Source organism: Lepisma saccharinum, chromosome 3, assembly GCF_977018435.1.
Source record: "Lepisma saccharinum chromosome 3, izLepSacc3.1, whole genome shotgun sequence".
Lineage (NCBI taxonomy): Eukaryota > Metazoa > Arthropoda > Insecta > Zygentoma > Lepismatidae > Lepisma > Lepisma saccharinum.
Genome location: NC_139231.1, coordinates 123,307,527 through 123,322,728, shown reverse-complemented (window position 1 = coordinate 123,322,728; position 15,202 = coordinate 123,307,527). Strand labels below are relative to the sequence as shown.

The window sequence follows — 15,202 nt, the reverse complement described above, 5'->3', positions numbered from 1 at the left end:
AACCGATCGTTTTCGCGTATAGCCAATCCTGAAATGCCTCGTAAAGGCGTACCGGTCCAAATGGGTGTCTTAAAAAATTATGAGGTACAGTGACAACACTGTTGATGCTTGAAGGCAACAAAAGGTGTGTTTAGGGATGGTCTATGACATGGAAATACTGGAAACAGGAAAAAAAAAAAGAAAATGAAAATTATGGTGAAAAAAGTGTTACTTACCTACTCCTGGCAACCATTCAATGCGATAAGAGCGCCCACCGAACGAGAACAAAATAATCAGTTAGTTGTGTACTCAGAACTGTTTGAGCCGTGCATTTTGCATTGTTCGTAGGGGAAGATTAGAATTGTTCTGTGAAATGAAGTACTCTTTGGAAGAGAGGGTGTTCATTGTGGAACATTATTTTTTGTTCAAAGTCGTACGCTAGTGTAAAAACTGTGTTTCGCGAGAAATATCCGAATAACAGTGTTCCAGAAAATTCGACGATATATCGACTTGTTTCCAGATTTCGTGAAACAGGATCAGTTAATGACAAACCCTACCACAGACAACCACCAGTTTTGACACAAGGTGTGCTGCAGGATGTGGAGCAGAGAATATCACAATCTCCCAGGAAATCTGTTCGTAAACTTGCTGCACAGTCAGGTGTATCAAAAACAACAACTCACCGAGCGTTAAAACAATTGCACCTACGTGCATATAAGGTACAGGCTGTTCAAGAACTGAAGGAAGCAGACAAAGGTGCACGTGTAAGATACTGCCAGTGGTTTAGAAATTTTATTAGAGACAATGGTGTGAATATTTTGGATAAGGTTTTTTTCACGGATGAAGCATGGTTCCACTTAAATGGATATGTCAACAGTCAAAATTCTCGACACTGGTCAAGTAAGAATCCCCATTTGTTACATGAACAATCACTTCATCCACAAAGATCGGTGTTTGGTGCGCGATTTCGCGGAGAAAAATAATCGGTCCATTCTTTTTCAACACAACAGTTGACGGAATAGTTTATCGTGACCTTATCACACAGTTTATTTCTCTGTTGGAACGTGATTGTTGGTTTCAACAAGACTCCGCAACATGTCACACGTCTAATGAAACTTTAGACATGTTGGCAGAGTTTTTTGGCGATCACATTATAAGCAAAAACTTATGGCACAGTCGCTCCCCGGATCTGACGTCTCCGGATTTTTTTCTGTGGGGTTATTTGAAACAAATAGTTTACATTAATAACCCAAGAACACTTGATGATCTAAAAATAAACATTTGCACAGCCATTAACAATATAAACCAATCAACTTTGCATAAAGTTGCTTCCAACATGATAAAACGTGTTGATGAATGCCTCAGGGAAAATGGTTGTCATTTTCAACATCTTTTGTAAAGCTACACTGCCTGTTACGCGCATTGCATGGTTGCCAGGAGTACGTAAGTAACACTTTTTTCACCATAATTTTCATTTTCTTTTTTTCCTGTTTCCAGTATTTCCATGTCATAGACCATCACTAAACACACCTTTTGTTGCCTTCAAACATCAACAGTGTTGCCACTGTACCTCATAATTGTTTTAAAACACCCATTTGGACCGGTACGCCTTTACGAGGCATTTCAGGATTGGCTATACGCGAAAACGATCGGTTTTCTTCTCTGAACTATAGATGGCGAAATAGTCCACCTACCCAAGGTGGAAATTGACGTCCAAATTTCCGTACGAATGTTTGGCATGCAATTTTCCATGCTTTGTGGAAAAATTAATTTACACTTTCACTTACATTTGGCAACACTGCATGAACAACACTGCACCCCGTTTGTTGTTTCTATGTTTAAAAATATATACTTGGACAGGGCTAACATTTGGTGTATGACGTATGTATGTACAGGTTTCGGTTACAAAGTAACTCCACTCTTAATTCCCAGTTGCGCCGTTCGTGGGACACCCTGTATTTCTCCCTAACAATTGTGAAACACATTCGTTTTATTCTAAGTCGAAGGTTGTTGAGCCCCTCCAGACAAAAACCTTGGCTACACCCCTGGGTGGGGAAGCGTCAATGAATATGTACTGCTGAAATAGTGCTTTTTCCTCGTGTTACCATACCTAGCATTGCTTGTGTGAGAAAGTTTACTGTATTACTCACATTATAGTTTTTATTACGTGTAATAGATCCGACTTATTGGCTTCTTATTTGTAGTGATTGAAATGTCATAGAACTTTGCTGCGATAGCATAAAAAAGAAAACAGTGAAGTTGGCAACACTGTCAAAAGGAGACAACATAGTGCAACATAAACATGGAGGGCGAAAGAAAGGAAATATGGATTCCGAGATACACAGTGCTTGATGTGCAGGGAGATGAGGAGGGTGTCCCCCCAGCTAGGAGAATTTGCGAAAAGCATTCATCCTAGCTCTCTTGTTGTATCTATGTTAAACAAAGGAGCATCACCCCATCCAGACCCAAGGCTGGAACAAATATTTCCCCCTCCCCCGCCCCTCTCTCCTAACAATTTCCACTTTGAGCACAAGAGGTACACATATTTTTGGCATAATACAAACGGTCTTTACAGTGATTCTCGGTAGGGACTTATATATTCTGTGTTTCATTATCATTGGGAGGGCAACTGATATGTTTAAAATTTAAAAAACAGATGTCGTTGAAAGAAATAGTAAGACAAGTAGTAAAAATTAACCATGGTTATCATGAGAGCAAATTTTTGTAATGCAAGTCCCAAAGTTTCTAATACAATTTTCAATTATTTCATGTAACATAAAATTCTTAAGAGGTTATGTCCATTAATATTATAAATACTAAATGAAATGTACAAATAATCTTCAAGTGCTGTATGATAAAATACTGAAAAGATATTTTAGCTTAGTCTTCAGTTTGATAATTTGAAGTTCTTTTCTTCCTGCACAGTAGATATAACTCTTTTTTACGCTGATGTTTGGAAACAGAATCAGAAAATAGGTTGAATTGGTTCGAAAAAGTGAAAATATTAACTTAAAATGCAATTTTGCCTATATACTGACCACACGTGCATCTATAGATATGTTTTTTTATTTGCGGTGTATATAATCTACATGTGGGCGCTGTTTTGAATACTGATAGGTTGGTTTGGAGTCAAATTGCCTTCGAAATAATAATAATACTAACACATGAAGTGGTAACGTCGTGTAATCAAGGTATTCTGGGTTCGATTCCTGGTGGAGGCCCATTGCACAGTGATTCGGATCCAATTTTAAACTGTAAGTCCAGTCTTGATTAGCCTATATGTGCATAAAGTTGAATTAAAACAAAAAACTCAAATACAGCATGAAAAGTCAGCAATGTTTAAACTGAAAGGTTCTCTTGCCTTATGCATATACAGCACACGCACACAGTGGTTAGTGAAACTCTTGTTAAGCTTGAAAGGGACGTTAACCCCCCAAAAAATGGTACATTTCTTATTGTACTGTTCAATACTGTAAAAATGTATAAAGAAAGTGGTTTCTTATAGCCTCTATGGTTCAATGTTACTATGCCGTATTTTATTTATTTTCTCTCCTTTTTGTTTCAGATAGACAAAATGAAAGAAAGGAAAAAGCCGATTATTGTTACCCGAACTCCTCCTCCTCGTCTCCCACACAGAAACCAATCAGAGGAGCCTCTGGAACCCCCTGAGGGAGGATGGGGTTGGATGGTGGCGCTGGGAATGAGTGTCATGTTCGTAAGTACCCACAATTGTATATAGAAATATGTATTTCTGTTTTTCTTATTGGAGGATACGAACGGGTAGCGCAACCCCGTCATGGAAACCTACAACAAGGACTGGGGTTCGTCGTGCTGACCACACGTCACCCCGCAACTAGTTGGATGATCTCCTACTTCGGCAGATGGGAGTGAGGCCAGCAATTGGTAGGTATGCCCTACGAGTTGTTGCGCCACGGGTTATTGGTATTTTTCTTATGTTACGTCACCTTTCTTCCTCTTGAGGCTAATCGTGGCTGTGAGGATAAGTTTAGACAAAACTGATGATGAGAAAACAACACGACCGGGATTGGAACTCGGAACTTTGGTAGCGAGTTGGTATGAAGAAACGTTAACAATGGTGGATGAATCCTTTGCAAAATGAATGTATACAGACCGAAGTCGAATATTTTAAAAACAATCAGCATGCATTGTGGTTCCAGAAAGCTAGTAACCTATTTGGTCCGTAAACGCAGGACCATGAAATTAGGCTGGTGCCAGAAGTCCGTGCTGTTGCCACGTCGGAGGACAACCCCGTGTGTTCGGAGGTTTAAGAGAATGAAAGATCTGGTTTTAGAGTTGATATTTGTAATCCATGTGATACAAACTGACAGTATTTTTCGAAAGGTCAGGGATGACACAAAAGTGCCCCGGAGAGAGGACGGTCTGGCGTTCGAACTTATAGGCAGCGCAGCCCGGTTGACGTTGCCACACAGTGCGCAGAATCCAGCGACTTTTGTCCCGGCCTCACATTGCTTTTCCCATATGTGGCACCAGCGCAATTCTGCCCAGACGCCTATTTTCATGGCCGTGCTTTTAGACTCATTTAAGCCTGTCGTTCCCTAGTACGCCGTGCTGAAAGGGATCGCTCATGAAACACGCTTGGAATGATAAATACAGCATTTACCTCTACGAAGGTTGCCGGAAGTAGTACACGAAGACACCCAAAATGACATGGGAGCGTATATAGGGGCGAACATAAAAAACATAGTCTCTAACGTTTAGTTTATGTTCTATAATAAAACACCGGGGCCGCGGTGGCTCAGTCGGTAACGCGTCTGACTACCATGCTAAAGGTCCCGGGTTCGATCCCCGGCCGGTTCAAATCCGGGAACTTTTCTAACGATGGAAGCGATCACATCATCCCCACTCACGACCGGATCAAGAAAGTGTGGGTCGTTACCCCCACACCCCCTATACGCCTTCATGGCGTGGTGCTATGCACAGGGGAGCACTTTACCTTTTCTATAATAAAATAAATTACTGCCTTGGTCAGCATATTGAGTTTTTAATATCATGGAAACGAGGCATAATGGTGTTATAATTCTCTAAAAACCTACAAGTTTCTGGCAGGGAAAATCTACAACCCGCTTTCGTGCGTTTTGGTGCGGCGCAACCAGAGAGGGTAGGGCTATCACTTAATATTAAATATCAACAAGGGAAGAGTGATCTCTCATAAAAATATCCACTTCTTGGAAATCAAACTTAGGACCTCCCACAAAACCAGAAGCCCTTTATTCGAACTTCAGGTGAGCTATAGATATGTGTAGGAATACCTACATCGTTTCGTTCATCATCTACTCATCCCCATCAGCGCGACTAACCTAAAGATAAAGAAAATATGTTTGCATCACCAAATAAATTTATATGACGCAGCGCCTTACATGAGGGTATCTTATAGATTTGACGTAGATTTGTTTCATAAATAGGAGCAAGGGGCGTTGATCACGGATTGGTGGGAAACCTGTAACCATTTTTGTTCAACAGATGCCACTACTCTCTCCAAGTGTATATATAATGTTGCTTGATTAATTAAGAAGTAAATATCTAAACAGGCCTTTTAAAATTATTTTTAAAAACATTTACTAGTATTTTGGTTCATTCTTGCTTCTAAGTAAGCAATGTTCGAAGTCCATCTTTTCTAGCTACAACAAAAAGCAAGAATATGTATTTTGTTAAATTGATGCACTTCCATTGTGTATACAAAAAAAATCGTTCGGTTTTGTTTTCAGGTAACCACAACAGGACAATATGGCTCGTTTGGGCTTCTCTTCGAAGACATTCTGGAAAACCTCGGTCAAGAAACTACAGGAGCTGCCTTAGTTTTAAACACACTGACAACTGCCATCAACTTTACAGGTAATGTAGCTCTTTTGGCTGAGTGGACAGACTATGTGTTGTTTAAAGGCTGAAAGAACAACGTAACGTGGTTTGAATCCTCCTGTTTTAGAGATTCTCTTATCATCCTACATCCAATTTCTTTAAATGAAAAAATACTCAAATTATCCCCCTGCCCCTCCTCCTCCCACTTTGGTTCCGACACTGGCTCATCGGCTCCCTATAAGTAAAGAAACAGTGTGTATAGGACATCAATGATAATCATTTTCCTTTGTAAAGTTTTATTTTCTGATGTCTGGTTTTGACACTAGGAACCCTCGAAAACGACAACTTGTATCCTGCAGGTATGCAATCGTGCAACACATAGCGTACTAGATATTCGATTATATCCTAGAGTAGACCTCGGAATGCAAGGGTTATTCTGAACTTATTTTGACACATGAAGGAGTGGGGGAGTTAATATTGAAAAAAGATAAATAGAAGCAAACTGTCAAGTGTACATTGTTCTATACTAGTATGCACTTGGTCGAGAATCATTTGTTGTGCTGTACAAGTTCGTGAACCACGTCAATTGGCATTTGGCATTTTTTTTTTTTTTTTGTTATTTTGCGTCGCTTTCCTGCCACTCTTGGCTCATTTCGACCATGGGGATGAGTAGAGGAAAAGGTCTAAATATGTGCCCCCCTTTTTATTTTGTAATTTTCGGAGGAGAAAAATTAATATATCAAGCACCTGCCTTTAAAATGCATATCTATGAAATATGTACTTAAATGTAATAGAAGATCTCAATTTTTTTTTAAAAAAAAAGCAATTTCAAAAAAGGTAAAATGATGTATTTCAATATTACAAAAAGCAGTTAAATTTTTTTAAAATACAGTCATTTATCGCTAAAACAATATAAAATTCATATTTATGAATAATCTGTTGTTTTGAAAATCACGCGGAATGGGAAAAATCGAAATTAAGAAAAACATCCAAATATTTGTTGAAAATGTGATCTCAGCATTAGACCTCATGTCATAGCCCATATTTAGACCATCACGCTATTTTCCTTCTTCAATTTATTCTCGCTCTCTGTGGTACATATTTCACAAACAAATCATGGCATTATAAAAGCCCACATTTGTTTTATGTACCGCTAATACAGGGTGTCCCACGAACGCCGCAACTGGGAATTAAGAGTGACGTTACTTTGTAACCGAAACCTGTACATACATAAGTCATACACCAAATGTTAGCCCTGTCCAAGTAGATATTTTTAAACATAGAAACAACAAACGGGGTGCAGTGTTGTTTGTGCAGTGTTGCCAAATGTAAGTGAAAGTGTAAATTTATTTTTCCACAAAGTATGGAAAATTGCATGTCAAACATTCGTACGGAAATTTGGAAAATTGAAAATTTTTCTTTTTTCCTGTTTCCAGTATTTCCATGTCATATACCATCCCTAAACACACCTTTTGTTGCCTTCAAACATCAACAGTGTTGCCACTGTACCTCATAATTTTTTTAAAACACCCATTTGGACCGGTACGCCTTTACGAGGCATTTCAGGATTAGCTATACGCGAAAACGATCGGTTTTCTTCTCTGAACTATAGATGGCGAAATAGTCCACCTACCCAAGGTGGAAATTGACGTCCAAATTTCCGTACGAATGTTTGGCATGCAATTTTCCATACTTTGTGGAAAAATAAATTTACACTTTCACTTACATTTGGCAACACTGCACAAACAACACTGCACCCCGTTTGTTGTTTCTATGTTTAAAAATATCTACTTGGACAGGGCTAACATTTGGTGTATGACTTATGTATGTACAGGTTTCGGTTACAAAGTAACGTCACTCTTAATTCCCAGTTGCGCCGTTCATGGGACACCCTGTATCATAACCTATACAAAGCAGATGAGAATTCAGAAAACGCTGAGTTAAAACATACCTGCAAAACGTTTTCGGAGGTCGCAATTCTATAACAGCGTCCAAGGCCGAAACTAACCTCCACTTTTTTGAAATAATAAAAGCGCTTGAAACGAAAAAGTATGGGAATTCCTACTCTAGACTTTAGAAAGTTCTTCCATGGGGGAGTTTCTATATCTCTACCCTTCCAGCCCCTGCAGCCTCTCGTTTGATATAAATATGTGCATCATCAAAAATAGTATGGAGTATGCATTAAGGGGCTGGAAATTAACACTTCAAGAGATTTTTTAGAAGATATACAAATACGAGTACTAGTTTATTCAATATGTTTAAATTTTATATTTTACATTAACTTAATGACCCCGACATACACAATTTACCTTCATTTAATTATGTTAAACTTTAGAAAAATGATCTTGGTTTATAAGCCCCCCGCCCCTGATAACCAACGAGTCCCCCTGGAGACCAATTATGCCTACGGGCCTGCGAAACTTCGGTGGATCACATTAGTTGGTAGCTCCTGTTGTAATGTTTTTCACTGTTGGTTGCTTCCAAGCTAAACTTCCACTAAATAACGAAAACGCTATTGGCAAGATCAACATTAATTAATTAACTAATTAATTAATATTCCTGAATAGTTTGACATTTCTGGAGGGACGTGCTCAGTGAGCCCCTTCTTGTCTATGTCATCAATTGTCAATGCACAACAACACCGACGTACTAGCATTCTCCTTGCATAGATTGTGTTGGTAAGAAACATTTCGCTTTCTTATGCTACTGCACGATCCATTCTGAACATTGCTTGGTTGCATAACGTAGCATGATTTAGATGTCCTTAGCTTCTAGCATGTACAACAATAGTGCATCTATGACCCCCGATGGCGTAGTGGTAATGTCGTCAACTTGTAATCAAAGGGTCCCTGGTTTGATACCCGGTGTAGGCACATAGTGGTTCGGATCCCACTTTAAACTGTAAGTCCAGAACCGATTAGTCTATCTGTGCATAAAGTGGACTTACAACTAGACCTCGGATTTTGGGTTTTTAACCTATTTTTTTCCTTTACAGGTATCTAATAAATAATAAGTTATGTCAGCGTTTCGTTAAAAAACGCAACAACTGATGAAGTTTTTAGTAGGTGTAAAATATCGTTAGGCTTTTGTTTATGGTTTGTTGACATACGGAGGTATTCTCGAAGAACTTCATATGGTTGCGATCCAATTACAGCAATCAATGTAGAAACTTTTTCCTCTGGAGCAACGTGCTGAATACGACAATAATTAATAAATATTTCTAAATATGCAGAAACAGATCCGTTTTGAGGATCGTATTTATCGAAGGGTACTACATAAGCCATTTTACTAGACTTGTACAAAAAACTTGTAATTATCCAGATTTACCTTCTCGTCGCCACATTGTAAGCTGCCGTGTTATAAAAAACACAGGCTATAAAAAAACTATTTTGCTTGTTAGAACCTATTTTAGGTTTATGCACAGCCCTTTTTTTTAAGGTTGTTTTGTCACGAAAAAATTCAATGACGTACGTGTTTGAAACGTACTCTCTGTCCATTTCCCCTTTCTGCAAGACCATGGTCATTTTTCAAACGAAGTCTGATCTGTGTGGTCTTGCTCACTTTCGCGTCACTTCGGTGCTTTGTGGCATTTACGCCTTGCAAACTAACGTTTCAGCATTGAAGTTTGCACCACTGACTATGTTTTTGTTGAAGTATTATTTTCAGCTTATAAGATGATCCTCACAGATAAAATTGCGGAGTTTGACTGTGGATAACATGAAAGAAGATTGTTGCCTAACTATACGGCGAAGAGTAGATTTTAATAGCAAATTTCCAATGGTAAGTTCTGCCTTCCCCATAGGGTTAGGCAACACACATAACGTTATGCAAGATAGTGCGTATTTCAGGATATAGGTGGCCCATTTTCATTGTCGGTGACTGTACCTAATCAGCATTTTTCAGGAATTTTGAACTATTTTAAGTTTTTTTGAACTTACTTCAGGATTCTTCAAGCCTAACGTAAGATTCTTAGGACCTATTTTAGGATTTTTAGGACCTATTTTAGGGTTTTTCGAACCTATTCTAGGATTTTAAGAGCCTATTTTAGGAACCTAAAAGCACACTTTTTAGAACCTAAAAATCCGACGTCTAGTTATAACAAAAACACATCTATGTACATTGCATTGCATCCATCTCTGTCTAGAGCAGGATTGAAATGCATGACTTCAAAGTGACCCTTTTCGAGTGTCCCTGAACTACAACCAGTCTTACTCGTTATGGAAAGGTTTGAAAAAAAAAAAACTATTAATAAAATACCACGCGATATGAAATCCTGATGTATTAGTAGGGACATTGAATTTTCGCGATGCGCGAAATCGCGAAATGTGAAAAAAAGATGCAATTTTGAACATTCTGCACGTAACTACACCCGCAATGATGAAATATACATGAGTTTTATTCTCGAAGTAAGGCGAAATGTGTGCTTTTCCACGAAATGAACACTTTTTCGCGAAATAACCGTGAAATGTCATCAAATTAAGTAGAAAACACGCAAAAACCGGCAATCGAGATTGTGCGCGCAAACTGTCGATTTATAACGAAATGTTTGCCTAAAGTTTACTACCACTTGCAGCTGAAGAACGTTTTATCTTCGATCACATCAGGAAGACGCTGCAAATTGGGATTTCCCATGCACATAACCTCAGTTCGAAAACTTCGCTCCCTGTCAAGCTGCATTTCTTTCTTCCCCCTAATGTCTACTCAACTTCCAGTTTCATTGAACTTGCTAGCTGTAGCAGCGATAAGATTAGTCTGTTCCCGCACATCAAGGGAAAGAATGGTGTCATTTGTGTTCAGTCATGAATTAATTTTGTTTATCATCATGTGATTTTTCAACATGTGTTTGTGTATGTGCAGTACTGATTATTTTATTTGTTGGACAGCAAGGATATCCTTTAAATACATACAATGAATAAATCACTTGAGATATGCAATTTAGAAATGAAGTGATTTTGTGTTGATGTTTTATTTTTGTTTGGACAGCTAAGTGTATGTGTGCAGTATATAAAAATGAAGTAGTTTATCAATTTATAGCTAGTTTGTATGTTTTTTCCTCTCATAATGAAAGTGTGTGCCAATTTTTTTTTCCACCGCTGGTATATACCGCTGATCTAACATTTTATTTACCGATCTCCTCAGTTTTTATTTACCATAAATTTGTCTCCCTATGTATTAGAATGACACAAGGCAAAGAAGAATAAGCAGTATCTATATTATCTCTATTGATGCTATGGATAATGTCTCTTTGGAATTCCGATTTTTAGAATAAGCACTATCTATATTATCTATATTGATGCTATGGATAATGTCTCTTTGGAATTCCGTTTTTTGGCCGTTTTCAATTCGTCTAATACATTCACTGAAGATATAAGCTTCTAAATCTAGACTTCCCAAGGGGCAACTTAAAATTCCCTCATTACCTAAGACATCAGCAGATAGACAAAGACCATGGATCTACAAACTTGAAAGCTTAGGGTTGCTTTCCTTTTATTACGTAAGCACCCACTAAGATGATTTCTTCCTAAATTCAACCCCTAAGGGGAAAGGGATGTTAAACTTCTCTAAATATGATACGTTTACATGTAAAACACCTGGATTTAGAAACCTGAAACATATGACGTAAGCAGCCATAAGGAGGGAATTTTGGTAAATACAAGTCTTAAGGGAAGGGGGTTAAACTCCTTGTTCAACTAAACCTATCTGGACCTAGACACTTTGGGTGTCTTTCTCTTATGACGTAAGCACTCACCTGGACTTAGATACCTGAAATCTTAGGGGTGTCTTCCTTTCCTCTTATGACGCAATCACCCACTAAGAAAAGGATTTTGGTAAATACAGGCCCTAAGGGTGGAGGGAGGTGTGCTAAAGTTTATTTATTTTCATTAATAAGCCAAATACCTGGACCAAAAAATATGAAAATACTTCTATAAACAAAAGTACTCAACAGATAGCGACATGTGTGTTGTACATCTCGATATGATTATGTTTTGCAAAGATCTATATAAACAGAGTAATGAACATCCCTGTTATTGTCATGAATGCTAATTTATTACGTCAACTGATACCGTACTAAACTAATGCTCCATAATTATCATTATGAAAAGTAACTTCTGATACATACTGATATTGAACTAAACGTATGTTACATAAATATGAGCTACTCATTTTAGCCTGATAAAAAAGCTTACATCACACATCTTTTTAGTTTTCGATTATCGATTTCGATTATCGCCCCATATCATAGTATTCGAATGGACAAAAATTTGCTGGTGGGGTGTTTTTGTTTTTTCTAACTCATTTGGGGTGCCGGGTTAAAGTGATGTGACTCTGTGATTAAAAATATATACCTCATAAATAAAACATGGAAATGTACACTGTCAGTAAGGAAATGATTTCAAGAATTTCATTCTTATTTGCATAAATAAGAGGCCTATATACGAGAATAAATATAAAATTTCAACTTAGCTATTTTCAAGATTTTAAGTTCGAGTACTCCTTGTTGGCGCAGTGCTAACGTCGGTGACTTGAAACTAAGTGATCCTGGTTTCGATACATGGTGGTTTAGATACCACCTTAACTGTAGGTCCGATCCCCATTAGCTTATCTGTTCATCAAGTGGACATACAAGAAAAATCCACAACGATTTGGAGCTTATCGCCATTCGTAAGCCGAATAGACAGCTTGTCAATTATGACCTTACTTCATTTCACTACACAACACAGCACATATCCACTCACTACTGTATTCACACGCTGCCTCTAAATAAATTCCACGCACCAAGGCCACTCAACGCAATCTGTACTAGAACTGGTCCTTGTCAGTTCGGTAATTTTAGATGCACTCTTAAACCATTCACGGTCAGAAAGCAATTTTCCACTCCCCACTGTTGTTTGAAGGTCAACGACCTCCTTTTCAACTCCTCCGCAAGCTTTCAATGATGTCCTTGTCCCTGTCATATGCCACACTTTCCCCTTGCCTGCGATAATTTGGCTTCAAAATTTCCCGTTCCTGGGAAAATTACATGCTGGGAAAAATTAGTTTGCAACATTGACCCAGACTGTTGAGGAAGTTCAGAGTGGTTTTTCCCCCGCCCCATATGCAACTCTGTTCCCTCTCCTGTAACAGTTTGGCTCCACAATTAACCGATCCTGGGGAAATTACATGCTGGGAAAAATTGGTTTACAACATTGATCGGGTGATCTTTGTGGTAGCCCTGTCACGCTTGCCCGTCACCCCCGTGGAGTTGCCCGCCGGCGCTGGGCCAGCCGCCTCGCGAATTCAAAGAAAGCGGACAATGTTTCCAACTCCTAAGAAATCAGGTTCATCTTCATATTGAAATGAACAATTTTATGCACATTTTCTGATATTTTTTTCTGTATTTTGGTCACTGAGTCTGGGCTTCGCAGATAGCCTAGGTAGCCCCGAATATAAGCCTCTGGCCGGATCTATCCAATGGCAAAGTGACGCACAGGTCTCAAACGTCACTCACAGCTCAGCATTTTGACAACTGGAACGAGGAGATCGTGTTGATGTCACATGACAACCGATGAGACAACTATGAGGATGTAAATTCATTCTTCACACAGTGTCAATCGAGGACCTATGGTGTTCTGTGCGAGTTGTGTCAGTGTAGCACATCTTTGACTTCGTTTTCGAAGACATCAATAATGATAGAGACTACACTTTAATTGCCATATGTATAAAATTTTTACACAGGCAGTCTCTTGTCCCAGGCAAGGGTGACCCTATGGGGGTGCGAAGGGGTGCTTGCGCACCCGATGATTTTCTTCCGCACCCCTTTATCAAAACCTATTTTAACCGGAAATACTCTTAACTCTTCACAGAGGTAACAAAAAAATTGGAATAACTAAAACAATTGTTTCTGGCAACCAACCACTTGTTTAAACAGCCGAAAAACAAATGATTTAAGTACTAAATAAGTCATTCCATATGAAATCAACACAGCCCTCAACCTGATCATCTCCGATTTTCATGAAATTTGGGGAGTTGAAACTATGCATGGAACTTAGTAACTATGAAATTTTTTAGTCTCGTGCGTCTTGTAATTGTTAAATTATTCAAGGTCAAAGTTAGCATAAATTGCCCTTTTTGAGCCAGCTTAGCTATACTAAATGTGCTGTAACTCCGCCTCTATTTCGCCTAGGAATCTCAAATAAAGCTTATTGTACAGGAAATTGAACAAGCTTTCCAGTGATATTTAACAAGCCTACCTTTGGATAAAAATATGATTTTGTCACATGACCTTGATCTTTGACCTTGAATATCTCAAAACATGTCATCACCAAAAATCGTGAAAAAAATATATTTGGTCCCTCATGCCATACTCTAAGACATATCAAAAATCATTCTGGGACTGCAATGGGATCAGAAGATACAAAATAATATGTGTAACTATGTGACTGATAAAAGCCTCATTACATGAATGGACGGGTTACAGTTACAGTGGTGTAAGTCACTTTCTTAAAAAGAAAAAAAAACAGTTTGACTCACAGCACTTCGATGATCAACACAACAGCTGTTTCCTTTATCACGAGACCTTAAACTGTCATCTGTTAACAGTTGAATGAATCTCTGATTTACTTCACGTTTTCTGTTAACAGATTGACTTATATAGATCTGGTTTCTGTATCTAAGTATTTTTTTTTAAAAAAAAAAAAAGTTAGTTACACCACTGTAACTTTAACCCGTTCAACTATGACGAGTCAAAAGTCCCTTAACACCCCCTACAAAATGTCATGAAAGAAATAGGTTAGGCACAGGGAGATCCCTAGCTGTGTGTGTCAAGCGCAGGTCCGGCATATTGTTGACCGCCATATTGAATTCAACGTAAACATTTCAAAGGAAAGGGGGGTGATCTGTTATATCAAATCAGGCTAGGATTTCACGAGAAATGAATTGACGAAGGTTTTCCAACATATATTTAACTAACAAGAAGTTATTACTGCATGCTTGTAACCATTTTCTTCTTCTCGAGGTGTTAAAAACAAAGCATTAGAATGCTCCTAACGTGTTAGGAGCTCATCGAGATCATGCCGACATCTCGGGAGAGAAAGAAGTATACGCACCATTGTATATGATTTTAATCAGTGACATTCACCAAATAGTTGAATAGTGAAGAATATTGGGAAAAGTATCTCAAAACAATTCCTTTGGAATGAAAAATTTTTCAGTGACGAGGTTAATTTTTATGTTCACGGTGAAGTTAATAAAAAGAATATGCAATACAGTACCTGTGATTTGATAATCTACAGTAGACAGATCCCAGCCGAATGGTTGTTGCTGGTAAGCTAATGATGTGGTATAGTGTATGGAGAATGGGAATGGTTGGTTCATATTTAACAACGGAACCTTAAATTGTGAGGAC

At 38.3% G+C, this 15,202-nt stretch overlaps 1 protein-coding gene across 1 annotated transcript in view; it reads left to right on the top strand.

The window, feature by feature from the left end:
- LOC145985663 (uncharacterized) overlaps positions 1–15,202 on the top strand; it is a 64,114-nt gene that overhangs the window by 36,719 nt on the left and 12,193 nt on the right. The window contains exons 10-11 of the mRNA XM_083119733.1: positions 3,545–3,694; positions 5,727–5,853. Of these exons, the coding sequence (XP_082975859.1) occupies positions 3,545–3,694; positions 5,727–5,853 (277 nt within the window). The remainder of the gene's footprint in view (positions 1–3,544; positions 3,695–5,726; positions 5,854–15,202) is intronic.